Raw genomic sequence first — 22,251 nt, forward strand, 5'->3', positions numbered from 1 at the left:
GTGGCTGAAAAGTACCTGTAGTTGACTCTGTTCACCCAGCTCAGATCACCCCCGGGTCAATTAAGTAAACTAAAATAGTACATTACGATACAAGTGCGAAAAATAGGAAATTCGAAACGAGTGGCGATAAATTAAAACACGACCGAAGGGAGTGTTTTAAATCGACACGAGTTGCGAATTACCTATTCGCACATGTATCGTACAACGTTTTACAGTACATATGGCCCTTTAAATGTTCGACACAGTAACGTAATATGCTACTTCTCGCACTAGTGCTATAAAGTAGCCCCATATGTACTGTAAATACACTTAGTTCACCTATATAATCTACTTAGCCTATATTTTTTTTTAAAGGTTTAATGTTGCTATTTGACAAATTTAATACATGCATTTCGGTAGAAGGAGATTATATAGAACAATAAAAATAAACTACCCAGCTACGTCTTTTGTTTCATAGTCAGGTAGGTAGATTACTTTTATTTTAAGCCACCCATATCGTAGGTCTAAAACGCACTTTAAAAAATTGTTTCAATTTATGTACAAAAGCAAAAATATGAAAATTGCTTCTATAAATGCGCAATTTTAGTTTTGAGGGAACTGAGCGATTCCTTTTTTTAAACTTACAAGTTAAAATTCAAAAACATGATATCCCCGGTCCCGAGCACGCACATCCATCTCGCTCGCGCTTATGCTCATTGATAGTGAGAGAGGAACACGAAACTACGGGGCCTTTGCGGTCTGCATACAACCAAGAAGACTGCCAAATAAAAAGGTTAACACTTTTAGCCATCTTGCGGCACTTAGATTACATCGCGTGTCATGATAATTACTCAATACAGTATAACTAGTAAGCAAAAAACTGTCGTGCTGAGCGTGAATGAAGCGAGAAATTCACTAACAATTGTATTGAACCGGCTTACTTACTTAATTAGATGTGACGATGGTAAACGCTCTGCCTTGTGGTCTGCCATACAATCAGGCCGTGTATTCTCCATGGAGTGCGAGCACAAGTAAATCGAGTTATGGAGCATTGGAGTGGTTATCATTAGCTCTAAGGGATCTGAATCTCTCTGGTTCATAAAGATTTCAAATATAATTATCTATGGCCAGGGAAATTTGATATTGACAGTAGACACTTGATCGGTCGGCTGAATTGGATGTAACCTAAGTCCGCAATGTAACTGAAATTTCATGTGACTTTCGCGCGCCGTCTAAATAAACCCTTAAACGAATTTGACAACCCTAGTGAGACGAAAAGACGTGAACGTGTTAAGCGTGTACGTAATTCGCAACTGTTACGGGCTGTGCACATTGGGTGCGTGTACGCAGACATCCACGTGCGCGTTGTAATATACAGATTCTCTTGCGTGATGTCAGAAATGTGCGTGCCCGGCCCCTGCATATTAGCGAACGCGCATGTCCACGTCTACGTCGAAGAGAACAATCTGGTGCTTCTGGATTCAGAACTCGCACTGTACCTGTACGTAACGTACAAATAGCAATGTCAGATAAACGTCAGTCCATACAATACATACATATGCTCATTGGCCGAGATTTTCGACAGAAGGGTACCTAAGCTCTTAAAGGCGAGCTTAACCGTAGGACTAATTACTTTAGTGGAGTTTAAACCATTGTCAATAAGAGCATAGCTACTTTTGCTGCGGCCTATACAATAGCTATCAATTTTATGATGTATCTAAAATAATCTATGTAGGTTCTCCTACCACCAACCACCAACCAAGGAGAACCTACATAGATCAAGTAAAGGAAAAATTCAACTGCCGAGAAGGCAGAGGACCGACACACATGGAAATCGCTCCACCAACAAGACTCTTAAATATATGATGGTGAAATAATGGAAAAAGAAGTTACAAAAACACCGTTAGAAAAATTTATCAATAAAATAATAAACACACTCAAAAAATTTAATAATACGTAAACCAGAACGTACTTATAAATATATTAAACAAATATTTTATATACTAATACTACACGATAACAGTAATAAATATTCATTAAAATGCTAAATATAAATAAAGTAATAAGAGTTGTAGGCCGCCCGTACTGTAAGCGAGGACCTATAACTTAAAAATTGACGAATAAAAAAAATTGCTATCAATTTTAGCCGTACGAGAGCCTACGACACAAAAACGGCATCAGATTTTTAGAAGTTCAGAATCAACGCTCATACTCGTATGGTGGAGTTGCTAGAAGGTTGTTTTTTTTTTAAACCAGACGCGCGGTATGTGAGAGCAATAACATCAAACACGCTCCTACACTTGAAACAGGCGTTCCCTCAAGGCAATAAATTATATTTCCCATTTGGCGTGGCCCGCAGTATGTATGGGAGATGATGATTTCTAATATGACCTGAAAACTTGAACGACTAGCGCCTGACCCTCAAGGTTAACGCGCTTTGCGGAGGCATTTTCCTTAACCCAGAAACCTCGAGGTATTTAGCCGCCAAATACTTATATTATATCCCTATGCATGTCCGGTTTAGAGTAAAGTTTAGGTGCTTTACGTAAATACGAAAAGCTTTTAGGTTTAATAAGGGCAGGAGGTCAATAAAAATCACATCACATGTTTAATGTATAATCTTGTCTTTGTTTCAGGGTTTGGAAATCGTGAATCCTCAAGCAGCAGAGACGCGTGTAAACGAAGCCAACGCCAAATACTTCTCGAACACATCGGGATTCTTATCGGTAGGCAAGAGGACTACGTGAGTTATATCAATTTGCTCTCAATAAGCTTTCCGATTAGGCTGAAAATGCAATGCACTTGATTGGTCGATGTACAAAGAAGTCATGAATAAAAGTATTTGGTAAGTTTTATTTATTTTGTTTACTTTTCACAATATCCCTTTTAATTAAATATTATGAACCCCTCTGCAAAATATGGTGAGTATTCTTCCAATGCCTAAACAGCTTAACAAATTTTCTTAAGAAGACTCAATGTTTTAGTAAGTTCCTTTGTCAGGTACAGTCATCTAATACTTAAAAACATAAACAGTATTTATAGTGTACTCACTATCCTTGTTCTATGAAAAAAAAATGTCTTTACGTTTGCCAAGTTGATGTTGCATATTTGTATAGATTGTGTCATTCACGAAGACGCGTGCTTTGACTTTTATTTGTCATGCTATTGAAATCTAACCTTTAATAATATGACAATAAGAGTCGAGGAGTCATCGTGGATGACATGAACTATATTCCAACTTCAATTTCATCATCCGGTTCTGTACTAAACTATGAAGGATTTTTACCCGCGGGTAGCGTTGTGGTTAATAATAGAAAGTTTCATAAACAAATTATTTAAAAACTACCAGGGTCAGCAGGCAAACTTGGCATAGTTCATGTAAGCTGTTGATGGATACAAAGTAGGTAATACAAACCTAGGCTTCCATTTGACGACGAGCAATTTCATTCATTTTCAATTCATTTTTTATAATTAATCCCAGGTCGAATGACCTGCATTACTGAATAGTTATAGCAATAGTAATGCAGCTCGAAGACAAATAAATAGAAATATGACCCTTAATGGTGGCCTAGCTATGTACCTACAAACTTAAGTCCATCATACAGTCAACAGCAGGAGTTGCTAAGCGGCTGAGGTTTTTACAATGAATTTAACACAGATTTAATAGCTTCGTAAGGCCCACTATCCTACCTTTAGTACTAATTGGAACAGAGCATAGCTACTTTTACTGCTGCCTATACAATAGCTATCAATACAATCCTTAATAAATTTTAGCCAGACGAGAACCGAGTCCCAGTACGCAATCTAATAAAAATAAATAGAATCTAACAATATCCACACTACGTGGCGTTCTAAGTACTCTCTAAAAATACAAATGTAGTATACGTATAATCATAAAATTTTAAGGATTATTAGTCCAAATTAGAATTAACGGCCAATAATAAAGGAACGCCGTTTTTGCTGCATTACTTAAAAAAACAATAGATTCTTATTTGCAATAAGGTAAGAGGATAAAACACCATACACGATTAAATAAAGGATTTAATACTTTAAAACACGGATAGCAGACATATATAGCTTGGGTAAATTGTACAAAGACGCCGCTAATGGCGGGCGATGCTTATCAGTTCGGGCCACGCTAGTGTTGTGACCATCTGCGACACCGACCGTAGGGCTGCACTGCAATCAAGCGGGCCACATACCGATAGCAAGCAGCACCACTTCTCGGGCCAATTCGAGTTTTAGTTACGCGATCTGATTCCGATACGATACTGATTTGTAAGTGTCAAATGTGACGTTTTTGGTTGAAGAAATGACACTATTTTCCCTACAAAGTTAATTGATATTGATTTACAATATTTACAGAATAATATTCCGCCAAACTGAGGATAAATACTGACAGATCAGTATCGTATCGGAATCAGATCGCACAATTAAATCTCGAATTGGCCCGTCTGTCCATGACCACTACAAATATTAAAATTATTAAAACAAAAGCTAGTTGACATCTGTTACAGTTCTGCAGTAAAAAAAACAGTTCAAGTACTTATCCAGGGAGCAAAGTTGTTGTTTGTGTCGATGAGCGTAGCAAGTAATTTTAAATATGCTGTGTCCTGGAATACGTAAGAGATTTCTGCACAATAAGTGCTGGGCTGAAATGAATGTAAGCAGACCAAAGAAATTCTACCGAAACAAAACTACAAACTCACCAAAATACTACTGAAAACACCCAGACACAAACTACGAAAAATAGTAGGATTTATTACAGGACATAACACACTAAACAAACACCTACATAATATGGGTAAAACTGACAGCCCCATGTGCAGAGCGTGCATGGAAGAAGAGGAAACAGCGAAACATATTCTCCTAGGCTGTAAACAGGTAGAAGTATACAGGAACTAATTCCTAGGGACTCCTTGCACACTAAAGGAGGCAACCTGAACATACTGTTATAGTAGCCGCAAACCAAACTGACGACCGGGGTCATATTACTATCTCTCTCACTCTACCTATGCCCTACCTACCCACGCGAGTGTGAATGAGAAGTTTTATGACCCCGGTCGTCAGATTGGTTTGCGGCTACTATAGGTTTCGTGGCGGAGCTGGGGTGGCTAGAGTAGCGCTACCTCGCTTTCACACAAAAATGGTTGTCGATTTGCGCAAAATGCCCAACATAACTAACTAACTAACTACAAGGTTTGGCAAAGCAGCAACTGTGTGTCGCAATGAGCAATATATAAACTTAGAGGTACATTTTATCAAGTTGTGTTTGAAACATATGCCCATTTATGGTAAATCCAATAAACGTACCGTGAGAATGGTTACCGTTACAGTCTAATTTGCTACCTAGGTCCAATGTATTCCCATCAACGGGGTGTTTTGTAACAGCAATATTCCTCCCATTCGCAAATTGATGGAGTACTTAGAATAACGTGTCTTACTCAGTATATAAATAATCCTATATAGTCGCTAATTAAAATAAAGCCGGAGTAAATCCTTTTGAAGGCCACGCATATGGTGCGCGGCGCTTCATCGTGAACCTTGTCGTAATTCACGAAGGTTGACATTCAGATGTAGCTACGCGCGTTGACGTCTTTGGCGGTCAAATGGTTAAAATTGCAAGATGGCAAAGTATAAGATAAAAGCAGTTATAAAGAGTACCTAAGGTGAACTTTAATTTCATTTTTATCACGCTTGCTCGTAAATGGTGTTATTGTATGCCAACATACTGAGATGGAATGAGCCATATTATGCCCACGGGCGGTAATTTAATTTGATTAATTTAATAGCCATTTAGAATATTTTTTACACAATTTTCAATGCCGGATAGATCTGTGCCTTCGATGCCTAACTTATCAAAAATGCCAATATGGCGGACGAATGTTTGAAAAGTCACCGTATTTAAGAAATATTTCACTTAAAATTTTGTTTTTTGCTCACAAGTGCAAAAAACAAAATTTTAAGTGTTTTTTGTTGTGTGCCACGGGCGGTACAAGAATTACAAACTCGTGTTAATTAAGCCCTGGCCCTGGCTTCAGGCTTAATTAACACTTATTGGTAAATTCTTGTTCACCGTACAATGTACCTCCATCCCAGTGACCTGGAGGATAATGGGCTCAACTGAACAAATTAAGTTTTACGATCGATCCGCAATTGTTTTATGGCATATCCATTTTCTTGTAATTCTAACATAAAAGGCACGGTGAGAGAAAGGTGTACCCTTTGATCGTTATTATACCACGGTCGCCAGTCTATTTGCTATAAAATTTACTCCGGTGTTCTTATCACTTCGAAACGCCTTTTGTTGTGGTCGGCGTAAATTGAATAGCCGCGTTAACATCGTTAAATCTGATCTAGGCTGTAATTCCAATAGAACGAATTCAAACGAACCAGTATTATTCCTTCTGACGATGGCAGTCCGGAAAAAGCAGGAGACAGCCATCTGCTAGAGAGAGAGAGCTGTATATTGCCAGGAACCTATGTAAAGCCCGACAAGAAACATATGATCATTGTCAAGGGGGCGCTGTTATTCTCTTGTATAGGATGACAGTTCAGTTTAGTATGAAAAATTTAGTTCCAGTGAAATTCCGCAATACGGCGCGTGATCATATATTACTGGTCAGGCTTTATTTTATAGGTTTTATAGATCGAATTCAGTGATCACGTCGAGTTCAATAGAAATGGTAAATAATATAAATTTTAATGTTAATGTTAATTTTAATGTTTATTAAATAAACATTAAAATTAATTTATATATATATATAATATATATATAATAATAAATTAATTAACATTAACTAAATTTTTCATACACACATTATTATTTTTTAACATGACGTTTTTAACATTTTACATTATATTAAACATGTTTAGGAAGTTTGTTTTCGCTGGCATATTAATAAAAACATATAGTTTCACTAATAACTTCTGGAAATGAAACATTTATAGAATTTTGATAAGATCATGGGTGTCATTAATGTGTGCGAGATTACGAAGTAATAGAGTTAAATTGGTTTGTTTACATTATTGGAAATTTCTATTGAACTCCACTTTAACGTTGGACTCACCTACGCTGTTGATGTGAATACACACAGGTGTATTATGTGACCAATTACTTTAGTATCTTTGAAATGCTTCTTTTCAATGGACATACAAATCACTTGTTAATCCTTTACGCAATTATCCCGTTCGACCTTATTTTCATTTATTCCGCTGTATCGACTTAAAAAGCAAGTCACTTCCAATTACTAAATAAAACATTCAATTAAAAATGTTTCCAACCAAAATATTGAATGAACTGCGTCCTAGTTCTGGTATTTCCTCGTATTTCGATGTATCTATATTACGCAAAGAGATGCACTGGCCGCTTAGATCTATTACTAAACACACTTGCACACACTATGGTCTCACATTCCGACCATTTAGCTATTCGTTACGGCGCGGCGTTATGTAGAAAGGGCTGGACATTTAAGTCTAATAGTTATTATGTAACATGTTTTATCCAGGCAATAAGGCACGGTGCGATAGGCTTGAGAATAATCTTTAAAAACGACGTTACAACTTACAAGACAATTTAAAATGCTATTAAAATTAATCATGACTGTAATTACGAACGCGCGACTGTGGCAATCACGAAGAATAACTCGAAGAGTTAAACTCAAAAACTGAACGTCTATTTCGGTTAGTGTTTCTTTGGGCGCTAAACGTAGATTCTTACAACTAAGGCCATCTTTGACCCGCCCCAGTTAATTTCTTTGTCAACCGATAACTTCTACGATTACCGATTATCGGTATCTACTGGTCCATGACTCTGCAAAGAAAATATGAGAGAACGTTGCAAAGAAACACCGATCGACCAGTTTAAAAACCCACAAAATAAACTGATTCCAACTGAGACACGGAAGCTGAAACTGAAAGAAGAAAGGCGGATAAGTAACCACAGCCTTTAATGCCTTCTAGGGTTGTCTAAAGCTTCATCTAAAGATATCGCGTATTTATCTAGACTTTGCGATACTGATATCATTGCGGCGATTGGGCCCACCATAGTTTTTGCTAAGCCCAAAAATGTTGAAGTACCATAAAAAAACCGGCCAAGTGCGAGTCGGACTTGCACAGGAACGGTTCCGTACCATTATCTATAAAAACGGTCACCCATCCAAGTACTGACCCCGCCCGACGTTGCTTAACTTCGGTGATTGGATGAGAACCTCGAGATTGGAAAGAAATATTTATTTTATTCTGTTTTTAGTATTTGTTGTTATAGCGGCAACAGAAATACATAGTCTGTAGAAATTCAACTGGCTAACTATCACGGTTCATGAGATACAGCCTGGTGACAGACGGACGGACGGACGGACAGACGGACAGCGGAGTCTTAGTAATAGGGTCCCGTTTGACCCTTTGGGTACGGAACCCTAAAAACATTCGCCACCATTTGATTCACCGAAATGTCCGAGACAGCAGATTATTTCCGCTTTCGGGGTTGGCCCCATAGTAAAAGATGTTCAGTAAGACCAGAGTGTGACATTACATACTCGTATTCAGCCCTCAGGGTATTGTCAGATGTAACAATATCACTCTGTATGTAAGAAATAAATAATCAACCTAAGCATTCAATGATTTAAAGGCTTGGTATCGAACTGCAACCTTGATTGCAAATAATGCACAGCTGGGTGTTTTTCGAAGTGTTGATTGGTGTTTGTTATCAGATTACTATCTAGGTTCTAATTACTAGTTCATGTTTGGCCGGCCGTTTATTTATACCGTGTACCGTGTCCGACTGATACCATTTGTGAGTGTAAACTGACTGCAGAACTTTGATTTATCATCGAGGTGGCTTTATCAACCTGCTTATTAGTCTATTGCGTTACAGTTAAAACAAATAACGATCGTCAACAAATTATGTTTTATGGCGTATATGAAGCACTTATTGATTAACGATTACATTTACATATTTAAGTGGTTACTTGTGCAGGCGATTAAAATATTAGTGTTCGTCGTTTTGGGTTTTGTGATTCCCACCGGTTTCCCAAATTTTACGGAACTGTATATATTATCTATTAATTTATTATTTATATATTAGTTGCATACATTTTACGACCGGTCTGGCCTAATGGGTAGTGACCCTGCCTACGAAGCCGATGGTCCCGGGTTCAAATCCTGGTAAGGGCATTTATTCGTGTGATGAGCATGAATATTTGTTCCTGAGTCATGGGTGTTTTCTATTTATTTAAGTATTTATAAATATTTATATATTATATATATCGTTGTCTAAGTACCCTCAACACAAGCCTTATTGAGTTTACTGTGAGACTTAGTCAATTTGTGTAATGTCCTATAATATTTATTTATTTATATATATGTATATCGGGGTGACTAAAGTGCTCAAACATTTTTGAACATGCACTTTATAATAGTGGCTTGTTCAGATATTTGTGAACACCTTTACGGCTCGGATCTCCGATTCATGTATATGATGGCGACTGGACATGTTTCGAAGAAAATGCTAGTAGTAGGTATTAATTAGGCTGCCTGTCCAGTCCACAGGCAGCCTTATCTCCGCCTAACCTGACTTGTATGTCGCGATTGGTGTATACAGAGCCGCTGCTGTATCGAAACCCGAAATTACCCCAATTATTAGAAATAACCCCTTCTAAAGATCGTTCATGAAATGCGCTGAGTTTCGCCAACGACAAGTTCGGCGCTCGCGCACGTTTCATAATAACGTCGGCGTAACTTCAGTTCAAGGACGTCGACCGCGTTACGCTGCTTTTATCAAGTCTCGTATCCAAGAAGCGTTTGGGATGTCTTAAAAAATGGAGAAAGTTTAAACAAGACATATATTATAATAGGTTGGCAAATTAAAGTAATTAGTGTAAAGTCAACATCAAAACAAATAAAATGAAGATGGTTAATAAGTGCTGTCATAAATAAATACGTTTACTGTTTTCTTTTATAATTTAAAAATAAACGAGTTATCTAAATATAACCTTCAACCATTTTCTGATAACCACTGATATCATTTTTACGAGTATTGTAAATAGCAGATAAATTATTAACACTTTTATCCGTAAAATTAACTACGATTTATTAGATAACCTAGATATCAAGGTTATATATTAAACAAAATGTGGCTATTCCAGTTAAAACTTCTCATTATAGTTAAGAAAGTTCATGCACCAGCCCTAATTATACCTAGTCATACATATACAGGCGCTAACTATCAATCTACTTACTTACTCCAACATATTTATATCCTAACTCTGATACGCAAGATTCTACAGACTGGTAATTCGACCTATTCCTTGGAAGGGGTTATTCTAGAGAGCCAATTAATTTACATTGTACGGATTTAAATTAATTGGCTTTCAAGTTATTTGAGTAATATTATTTTTAGATCCTCTATGTTCCAATCGTATATATAATATACTCGGCCTATAACTGGTAATTGTGGAAAAAGTACTTAACATTTGAAAAGGAAAACATTTTTCTAATATCTATACAAAAATAAGAACTCAAAGAACTTGAAAACCAGTTAATTTAAAACTCTGGTTTTCTGAGCTTAAATCTTTGCACTTGAGCTCTAGAATAACCCCTTCCAATGAAGACGTCAAATCACCAGTTACCCTGTATGGTGTTATGTTCCCGATGGCGGGACTAGACGGGGTTAGACTTTCTGCAAGTACCTATTCCACAACGCAACAGATAATGATACTTTCTTATTGCCAACTATCTGTAGGCATGAGATCACTACGCATACAATAGATTACGTCTACGTTTATCTCATTGTATGGTGCATCAGTTCAAATGTTTCAAGGGTCGAAAGTCGCGACCTTTCAAACAAGAGTAGGTATCTAAAATTCATTAATCAAGCTTGCGTGACCACTTCCAGCATTTACCTGCAATTGTGCTAAAATTACATGAGCTTGGATGTTGTTACAATCTCTTACCGAGGACGGGTCAGGTGGACCGGTGTACAGTGTTACAAACTCAGCAATGTTGCTAATTTTGAAGCCTATCTACCACCCCAAAGGCAGGTTTAGACTCTGTTTTGTCCCCGCCCTATGCGATCGCCACCAACGCCATACATGAGGCGGGACCAGATGGGATTCATGGGAATAAATAACTAAATATTATAGGGCATTATTAAACAAATTGACTAAGTCCCACAGTAAGGTTAATAAGGCGTGTGTTGTGGGTATTTAAACAAACGATATATATAATACATATTTATAAATACTTAAATACATAGAAAACCCATGACTCAGGAACAAATATCCGTGCTCATCACACAAATAAATGCCCTTACCAGGATTTGAACCCGGGACCATCGGCTTCATAGGCCGGGCCACTCCCAACTAGGCCAGACCGGTCGCCAAATGACTCAAATGAGTGTACCCATCTGTGCCAGGCGGGGACAAATGGGCATACACCCTTATTTCATTTGCATTTAAGCAACTTTGGGACATTACTCTTAAGGACTAGTGTAAATAACCTTCCCGGGAGGAATAACGACACTTTTCAAATATATGGGTCTGTCTGTTTATATGTATGTGTTCATACATTTGCCTGGCCCTAAACAAGTCTAGACTGTCGACCATCAGTAAATATCACGAAATAATACCTTAGAACTTTAAATTTATTCAATATTATTCAATGGGAAAAAGTACTCTCCACATCAAAAGTGGACGGTTTCGCGGCACGAATAGTAGTAGTAATCTCTTTATTGTACTAAACATAGGTTTAACACAACAAAAACAGTAATTACAAAGTACAAGTGCGAACTTAATTACCTATCCCTATAAGGGATCTCTTCCTGTTAACTTCCGAGAAGATGAGTGGAAAACTCTTATCAGATAGACAAACGCGGGATGTACTATAATATTAGAAAAAGTACGAATAGTTACCCCTTAGACTTTAGACCCTCTCGACTCTCGAGACCACGTTATACTGGATAGGTAGTCAGAGAACTAAGTACGCCAGCGCCCGCGCATCCAATAGAAATAATTACTTACAGAGCCTTGCCGGATGAAACTTTCTTAATAATTAAATTGTGCATTACTTTCGAGTCTAATGACGGATTGCTGTTATCCAAGCCGGAATAATACAATTAAGTGGATTTTGTTTCATCACAACGTTTTGTCGTGATCAAATTACAGAGCAACAAAGCAAACTGGGTGAGTAGACAAGATGCCAATTGTTAACGCTCCGTAGCGAACGAACCGTTCTGTCTCTGTTGCACTAATATGGAAGAGTAATAGAGATATAACTTAAGCATCCCGGGGTGACCATAGAAATAATGTACATACATATAAAGCACCAGAGCAAAATGTTACTTAAGTCATGACTTAGATACCAATGTTATGGAAATTTCTCACTACTTGCTGTCTTCTTCCTCGCGTTGTCCCGGCATTTTGCCACGGCCCATGGGAGCCTGGATTCTGCTTGACAACTAATCCCAAGATTTGGCGTAGACTAGTTTTTGCGAAAGCGACTGCCATCTGACCTTCCAACCCAGAGGGTAAACTAGGCCTTGTTGGGATTAATCCGGTTTCCTCACGATGTTTTCCTTCACCGAAAAGCGACTGGTAAATATCAAATGATATTTCGGACGTAAGTTCCGAAAAACTCATTGGTACGAGCCGGGGTTTGAACCCACGACCTCCGGTTTGCAAGTCGCTCGCTCTTACCACTAGCGCTAGGCCACCAGCGCACTCACTACTTGCTATACTTTCCTTAAATCATTGAGGTATTTCAGATATTGTCAGTGCCTTAAATTATATTCGGAAACTGTAAACTTATCCCTTCGCCGTGCTTTAGCATACATTAACGAACGGGTACGTTTTCATTATTGTAGAGGTATACCTATTGTATACCTATACCTCTTACTGTTTCTTGCTGACGGTCGCATGAGTGTTAACTTTTATAATTAGGATTCCCTCGACAAAACTACTTATTACAATACATATACAAGTATGTATTCGTACTGCAACTGTAACGTTTAGTTGAATATGGTTGGGATAAGTGACATATACTTACGAACGTACGAGTTAAAATTACTTGGTATACCAACTTGGTGTTACCAACGCACAGGAGAACCGTCAACAAATACTTTAAGCTCTAAACAATTAAGATCCTTTCTCCTTTGAATAGTGACTTAAAACAGGCCAATTCGAGTTTTTTTTTTAACAATATTATATCTATTTACAATAACAATATACATAATGGATATATACAGATGATTAATATAACTAGTTTATAGCCCATGAGGCATTGTACCTAGGATGCTGGCGGCATTTCCTCGTTGTATCTCAATACTGATACGTTGTGCGAGGAAGACGCCAGCTCTTCGGTCACCTGCAGTTACGTCAACCAGACGTTTCGCAATTTCTCCAAAAAACTTGAGTGCGCTAGGACCCCATGGACCTAAAGTTTTAACTCCAAAAAGGTGACGTTATTGGTTGAAGAAATGTCACTTTTGACACTGGCAGATCAGTATCATCGGAAAGAGATCGAATAACTAAAACTCGGACTTCCGGTTCGAGCGCCATTTTGATAGTGACGCCTCGTGATTAATTCCTTTGTTTTTTTGCTCATTAATATTGTTTAAAGTGTAATATCGATAGCTTATTATACATTAAACTAAGGTGGTAGTGTGCAGTGAATGAAGAATAAATATTTAAATGCTTTTAACCACCATTTTGGAGTCAACGGCCGGTAGTCCATGTGCTCCTTGTAAAGTCCAGATGTCGCTTTACAAGAGCTGATAAAATCACCGTACACTATCTTATACTAACCGTACAATTTTAGTCGTATTCAAAGCTTCTAATACCTTGATACTGGCGAAATAGTCCCACTGGACTGAAGCCATAATTTTAAAAATTTAATGAATGACAAAACTCGAATCGGGCTGTCAGTTTGCACTTGAAATGCGCGTGGGCTTGCATAAGCCTAAGGACGGCTCTAACGGCCGTTCTACGTGCCTCGAATTACAAAACGCGTTAAAAATGCCAAATAATAGCATTCCGAACTACACAAATTCTAGACTTCGTAATACAACGTTTACTGAAACGGTTTGCTTTTTAGGGCGTATTAGCATTAGGACACTACTACTTTTGTTAGTGAAATGGGGTCCTACCCACGTGCATAATATTCAATGCTACCATCTTACCATTATTTCACAATTGACCTTTAAAACCTCATGATGACATGTCATGTCACTCTTGTCAGAGTAGTCAGGCTCTGAAATGCAAATATGAATTATACATTTCCATGGTTTGGCGATAATGATAGATATGTACATATAATGAGGTAGGTAAGTACCAAACATAGATATATACAATTACCTACATAACAGTGGCACATCTAAATTCACTTGAGACCTCAAACTGAATGATAATAAATAAATTAATAAATACACATCTTGATCTGACTACGGATCTTAGGTTAACATAGACACCAAGTAGTCAATGCAATATCCTTTTAAACCAAGACAACATCCTCTAAAACGCTTGGAATGCACAAACAAGATCTTATCAAATACAACCTGCAAACCATTCGCAAATCCGCTCCAATTCCTAACAATTACAACTGTTGTCCATTGTGTAGCTCAATGCAATATTACGTGATAGATAGATAAGACGACACACAAGAAAAAAAGTTTTAACGGTTCGGTTCATTGAAATCGAAAGAACTCTGAGCGCAGGAACTGGTTCCGAGCGGCATCCCGAGACGCCCGCACGGTTGCCGCGCAGTGCTCTGCTGGCCGTTTGCGCGCGTGCGCGTACATTCGAAAATCGAACACCCACGCGAGATTGCCGCCGATTCCTTTTATTTTTTTAAACTTTATAAATTTATGCGCAGTGTGTATCCTGCCAGTACCGTATTGTTTTTTTAATTGTACATTTCTAAACAACCAGTGTTGTAATCTAATTATTTTCAAATACCTGCTGACCTTAGGGACAGGTTGTGAACTGCAACTGGATGTGAACAAGTGTTAGTGCAAGCTGAATATTATGTTACTGAGTGGACTGGAAGTATAGCCGTTAGCAATGGCCAGCTTCAACGACCTCTCCTTCGACTGGGAGTCGCTCTGCCAGGAGTGTCCTGAATGCTGGACCACATCAGGTAAGATAAGATAGACTGACTAACACGACGGTATCAGCACAAAATCTACTCTTGGAGAATAAAATAAAACATCTACTTCGACAACTGCAAAAATATATACCGGCATTTTTTTTTTGTGCCACGAAAAAACTACCCTCAAAATGTAATAATTTTAAATCTTTTCTTTTTTAAACTTTTATATTATATTCAATAGATATATTAGATATATATGCAATACGTACTGTTTACACAATCAGATAAGAGTAGGTATATCTTATTAACGTTGCCTACATATGCATAGCATTATATATGATCCTTATGATACAATCGTACTAAACACGGTAGAGGCACCAATGACGGACATTAATGGTATAATTAGTGGCGTAATTTGATTAGTTATCAATTGTATGCTGTCAAACGAAACATATACGTAAGTGCTTACCACGCACGATATTGTAACAACAGGCAAAAACAGTCTTGAGGTTGAAAATATTATAATAAATAAATAAATATTATACGACATTATTAGTTATTACACAAATTGACTAAGTCCCACAGTAAGCTCAATAAGGCTTGTGTTGAGGGTACTTAGACAACGATATATATAATATATAAATACTTAAATACATAGAAAACACCCATGACTCAGGAACAAATATCCATGCTCACCACACGAATAAATGCCCTTACCAGGATTTGAACCCGGGACCATCAGCTTCGTAGGCAGGGTCACTACCCACTAGGCCAAACCGATCGTCATAATAGGTAGAATAGAAACTAGTATTATGAAATACTAGTTTCTATTCTACCCGCGACTTTTTCTGCGCATTTCCATTTACAAGTTCTATGATAAATTTCACTCCCCTTTTCACCCCCTTGATAAAATACTTCCGGGCGGAGATAAAAAGTCCTTCTCCAGGCCTCAATCTATCTCCATATCAATTTCATCTGAATTAGTTCAGCGGTTAAAGCGTGATGAGGGGTCTCTTTTGTTGCCCATAAAGTTTTAAGTCATAATGTATTGTTTGTTCGCATTTTCGTTAGTCATAATTTGCTTTTTCTCAGAAACGTAACTAACCTAACCTATCTATAGGATAGCCTTACGAAAATCCTGAGAAGTTAACGGTTTCATAATTATGACTACTGATAATCTGACAATCATTACATTATGACTTTCAATAATTATGTCAAACAAAGGGATCCGGTGATGAGGTTATAGATAGACAAACAGACGTATAGACAGAGTTAATTTCGAATTTATAATAGTAGATGGATTAGCTATTCAACACTCTGACCATCGAGAATTGGTGTAACCGGGTCATAATATGTATTTGTATATGTGAAATTATAGGATGTAATTTGGCTTTCCGCTTCCTGATAGTTAAGGTCTTGGAGCATTGATAGCCATATTTTATGCGCAGGACATACCCTTACAGGAAGTAAGTAAACTTAGTAAACCTATTTATCTACCTCTCAAAGTGAAAAAAAAAATTATAAGTATAGAGGACAGTTTGTAGCTCCGTGTTGACCATTTTTGGTTGAAAGTACCAACAAGTTTTTATTGTTGTTTATTATAATACAATAAATAAATAAATAAATATTATGGGACATTAGTACACAAATTGACTAAGTCCCACAGTAAGCTCAATAAGGCTTGTGTTGAGGGTACTTAGACAACGATATATATAATATATAAATATTTATAAATACTTAAATACATAAAAAACACCCATGACTCAGGAACAAATATCCATGCTCATCACACGAATAAATGCCCTTACCAGGATTTGAACCCGGGACCATACCCGGTCATAGGCAGGGTCACTATCACTACCCACTAGGCCAGACCGGTCGTCAAAAATACAATACAATACAAATCCTCTTTATTGCACAACCTCAGAACAAATGTACATGGAATCACATATTAAGCATGAAGATAGAGGTAAACAACAGACGGCCTTATCGCTACAAAGCGATCTCTTCCAGACAACCTTTAGGTAGTGGAGAAATGAAACTTTTAATTTAACTAATTAGGAGGTGCAAAAAACTAAATGAAAACTAAATAGCAGTAGAGACAATACCTTTAAAATTTAAGGTTACAACAGTAAGACAACAAATTTATTTATTTATTTTTCGAATTTTGTCGGTGATATCAAGGTCATTTTGCTTTAGCATATTTCAAAGGAGAATCAAAGGTTATTCGGTTTTTAAATTCGAAAATACAATATATACATTCATTAAAAATACAATACATACACACACACACACATACATACACACACACACACACACACACACACACACACACACACACACACACTCCTATATATATGTAGACATAAATATCCGTACTGGTTCTAGACCTAGCTTACACATAATATTGAAATATTGTTTTATAATGTATTGCCTACCTCAATATTCAATTCAATAATTAATCAGAATAAAAAAAAAGGTTCTTTTTATATATTTGTTTAGCTAATTGTGTCTCAGTAAGTGCTCAATCATGTTCACTAATGTATACCTACTATTCTGTAACTACCTTCTTAACTATTTACTTATATCAAGATTTGACCTTGTGGATTACTGTAATTGGCTTTATACACTTAAAATTTAAAATTGCACATGTAATTATTATAAGCTGTTGTAATCCTGAATAAATAAAATAAAATAAAATAAAAAAAAATAATATTAAAAAAAAGCAGTAGGTACATTATATATATATTACACAAAGGGGTAGGTTGTAGGTAGGTGATAACCTATTTATTTTGAAATAAATTTATAACTGAGATATTTTTGTTAGATCATTTAGATACCTACCTAACTGAAATAAAGATAAAAAAAAAGGTTTGACGCTTGCGACGATAATAATTCATTTTCTAGGTCTAGACGTTGATTTGATAACATTTACCTACAACCTTCAAATCTACATTGAGTCAATTCATTAAAGGTGAACTAGATAAATAATTCATATTTTCTTGAAGATCTAGATCCCTAGAATGAAGTACCTGATTGCCTGCAAAATAGTATTGTCCAAGAATAAGAACTAACTATCGTTGATGTCTTATACTTGAGCGTACTACATTTGAGGCACACCCAGTATACTGAATAAACAAATAACTTCATATACGGTTTAGTGTGTGACCTCATGGTGTATGTAATTTTAGTCACCTCGCCAACCTTACGTAATATGATATATATATTTGTTAAAATAACATGGGATGGTTATGAAAGAATATGAAACCAATATGGGGTTGGGTTGTTTGAACGCGGCTGAGGCAAAAATTAATGTAGGTTCTAATTTGCGTTACCTGTTACAATAAATATGTATCACAATGTGATATCTATATCTAATTTTGATTTTTTATCTGATTCAAAGCTAGAATGCTGCAGTGTCGTTAACTTCAAGATAATTATTTTTTATTCAAGAATGTGTTAATACATCTGAAGATCTGAAATGTGTGGATTAAGTTCATGCAACTGGAAAATTCTTAATAATGTATATCCGAAACAGTCTTTTACTCAAGTTAGTTAAAGAAACTTTATTCTCCTTCATTTGTTTTAATAGGTGCGAAAGTAAATATATTTTGTCATATCCTAACCTTAGATAGATATTTTCGAAATAATTCAGTGAAAAAAATTATCGTCTTGAGTCTTCTATAATATGTTTGCTGTTCGCTCAGATATAGCGGTACAGCGGTTATCCAATGTTTGCACTTCGAGTTGACGCGGACACGCTTTCGGGCAATGCTCGCTAGCGGCCATGGATCATAAACTATAGGATTTCATAGCGTAAGAATAAGTACTGTAAGATTATGAAAACTGTCTTTGTTTTGCTAATTTGGTGATGGGTTGGCACGTGATCTGTATTACGTTGAACATGCACGAAAACCCATCCCCTTTTTTGTGCATGCATCTAACAAAATAAATCGATTTCTCCACCGATTTTTACTAAACAGGTTGTCAAACTCAATAAGTCCTATATAAACACTTTTTAAATACTTATAATGTCAATTTACTACTTACATAAAATAGATAGATCGATTATTTACCTAAATTTTTCTACGTGAATAATCGTTCTGTATATTTACGAACAACGAAATAAACACAAATATAAATATAGGATTACAACCGGTAATAGAATTATGTCTTAAGTGGTTTATAGCTTTTGATCACCAGATAAATTGAAGACAAATGTTACACGATACAAAACATGAACTACATGTACCCGCCTTCATGTAGCCATTGTAGATCGTGTGATATCTGTAACTATAATTTATTTAATACAATATATCAAAATATAGTCATCATAGATACAGGTAGTAGCAGTAACCGAAGTAGTTAAGTGTGTTAGGATAAGGGGTTCAAATACGTCTGCACACGATCTATCTTCTTTAACGACAACAAAGTTGTGTTCTGCTTTGATCATTTTGAAAGTATCTTAGCGGCTTGTTCTGCTGACTGTACCTTTTAACACAAGCATAATATCATCATCACCATCATATGATATCAGTATTTTATCGCCCACTGCTCCATTTGACGACCGGTGTGGCCTAGTCGGCAGTGACACTGCCTATGAAGCGGATGGTCCTGGGATATATTATTATGTGTCTGAGTACGCACAACACAAGCTTTCTTGAGTTTACTGTGGAGCTTAATAATTTCGTGTGAGGATGTCCTATATTATTTATTACTGCCGAGCATAGGCCTCTCTTCGAGTACTCTACTTGTCCCGGCCCTGAGCTATTCTCATCCAGCATAAATATATTATCATAGTAATTATAAATGTTATGGTTATAAATTGCACCGGAACGGTTTCTTGCACTTGTTAAATTTATGATTTTAATTGATATCTTCGCGGTAAATTTCACTGGCTATAATTGTACCATCAACACTTCGTTAGCTGCATAAAAGTGATTCAAGATAACTTGTTCTGTATATTAACAGATCATAAACACAAATTACAGAGGCGAAAGCCCCAAACTTTAGCTCTCACTTACTAATGGCTATTAAACTAAAACGATTTATATTTTGTTTAGAAAATAGAAATTTACTAAAACTAGATATAAACTTCGGTTAACTTTTGGGTGAATCTTTAAATAATAAGTACATAGTTTAGGCTTTGAATCTTAATCGTCAACATTTTAATTTATTTCATTATCTTATCATAAAAATTGTATTGTAATGTATTTATTGCGTACATATAAGTGATGTAAGTTTATGTTAAAAGTTACACCTTACACCAACACATATACATATGTACTAAATGCATGTTACTTAAATTAAAAATGATTAGTTTTGGTAACACAATGGAATCAATTCAAAATAAAGCTAATTGAAGATAACTTTTTTACTTTAACTTTAACTTACATTACCCATTTAAATTCCAGAATTAAATGTTGCTAAGAAAGAATAAATTACGATTACTATAGGCTTTATTAAATAAATCGCTTAACATTCCGTTTTAAAATAACTACCTACATACATATGTCTCAATCTATGTTTGCGATTGCTCCATTGATTAATCAATGGTTACCAATGGTACAAGTATGCCTACGGCGTATCCGGATACCATGCCGTGGGTGACCAAGGCTAACGAGACCCTATATTCAAATCTGACTGAGAACCATCTATTGACATTTTCGAGTACAAATCCTTTTCCGAGAACTTTTCATGGTTCTCTAAATCAATGCAGAAAATGATTTTGCCGAATGCCATTTCGCAACCTTATTCTCATAACTTCATTTTTCCGACTGATCATCGAGTGGCAACTCAACACAATAATTCATATTATTTCGCAACCTAGCAGTTCTTTAGCAACTGTTTGATAAAAATACACTTTTTAAAACGCAATGTTTTAGGTAGCAAAATTACTTTGTAAGTCCTATACAAAACATAAAAAGTCCATCATCATCTTCGCGTTGCCCCCGCATTTTTGCCACAGCTCATGGGAGCCTGGGGTCCGCTTGGGAGCGACCATCTAACCTTCTAACCCAGAGGGTAACCTAGGCCTTATTCGGATTAGTCCGGTTTCCTCACGACGATTCCTTCACCGAAAAGTGACTGGTAAATATCAAATGATATGAGTTCACTGTTGAATAAGTTCGCTGTTGAATAAAATAATTGTTTTAGAGACATTTTCGTGAGATTCCAGTATGGGGTTCTTTAAAAAAAGGGTGTACCTACACACAGGTTTGTGAAGAATGGAAATGCGCATATGACATCTCTGGAGTTGCAATAAGTGCTGAGTATCAGTCGGATTATATGCCTGTTTGCCACCGACGTAATATATATAAAAAAAAGGAAAATCCTATTTGAATATATACAAGTCAGTAGTTAGATTATGAATTCTCCAAGATGTCAAGTATTAAATAAAATACTCGTATATTCTTGTGAAATACCCGCAGGCATACTAGCTATAGCTTCAATATCTCTTGACGTATAATGAATTGCAGGGCGCGAAGGCGGGTTGCCATACGTCAGGATTTTCCCTGACATATCAGGATTATTGATCTTTTGTCAGGATTGCGGGGGACTTGGCGAGTGTCAGGGTTTTTTAGAACTAACTACTGAACCAGAAGAAAGGAAGGTTATGCTGCCAGCTAGTGTATCTTGTGGCCCACGAAAGGTATTGGAAGAAGGGATTTAATATGCAGATAAAAAACCGTCTAGTAAATGTCAGGATTTTTAGGGTGATGTTCGTTGCTTTTGTCAGCATATCTCATTCTTACATATGGCAATCCTATCTCTAGTGTGGTCTCACGCGGTAAATCGATCACCGGCTGTCCACAATCAGTGCAGCAATCATAAGGCCAAACAGGTTGGTCAAGTTATGATTTCGAAACCTTTGATTCGAACAAACTCCTACGGAGCACACTATTTATTATGTTTGGTTCATTGCCAGCAAGCCTACGCGATACAAAGCTGTAACATGACAACTTGAAGGTATATCTAACCGTTTAATGTTTAGTTTATTGGGTTTGATTACGGCAACATCTTGACATTTCTATGTTTCTGTGACTGTATAGTTAGTTTGGTTTGTTTTGTGAATAATGTAACCGTAACATTACATTTTCTTTATAAGTTTTATAAGCACTTTATGAATAAAGCTTAATCGATTAACGGAAATACTAAAATCGGGTGCAACTGTGCAGCGACGCCATTTTC

At 36.6% G+C, this 22,251-nt stretch overlaps 2 protein-coding genes across 3 annotated transcripts in view; both read left to right on the forward strand.

Annotated features, from left to right (window-relative positions):
• Positions 1–2,834, forward strand: part of LOC133521206 (U4/U6 small nuclear ribonucleoprotein Prp31) — a 28,356-nt gene extending 25,522 nt beyond the window's left edge. For both annotated transcript variants that reach the window (XM_061856041.1, XM_061856042.1), the window contains exon 9: positions 2,616–2,834. In XM_061856041.1, the coding sequence (XP_061712025.1) occupies positions 2,616–2,726 (111 nt within the window). In that variant the 3' untranslated portion in view covers positions 2,727–2,834. The remainder of the gene's footprint in view (positions 1–2,615) is intronic.
• Positions 2,835–14,756: 11,922 nt separating this feature from the next.
• The window catches only part of LOC133521211 (cerebellar degeneration-related protein 2), a 120,315-nt gene continuing 112,820 nt past the window's right edge, over positions 14,757–22,251 (forward strand). The window contains exon 1 of the mRNA XM_061856051.1: positions 14,757–15,108. Within this exon, the coding sequence (XP_061712035.1) occupies positions 15,033–15,108 (76 nt within the window). The 5' untranslated portion in view covers positions 14,757–15,032. The remainder of the gene's footprint in view (positions 15,109–22,251) is intronic.

The sequence above is a fragment of the Cydia pomonella genome, chromosome 9 (assembly GCF_033807575.1).
Source record: "Cydia pomonella isolate Wapato2018A chromosome 9, ilCydPomo1, whole genome shotgun sequence".
Classification (NCBI taxonomy): Eukaryota; Metazoa; Arthropoda; class Insecta; order Lepidoptera; family Tortricidae; genus Cydia; species Cydia pomonella.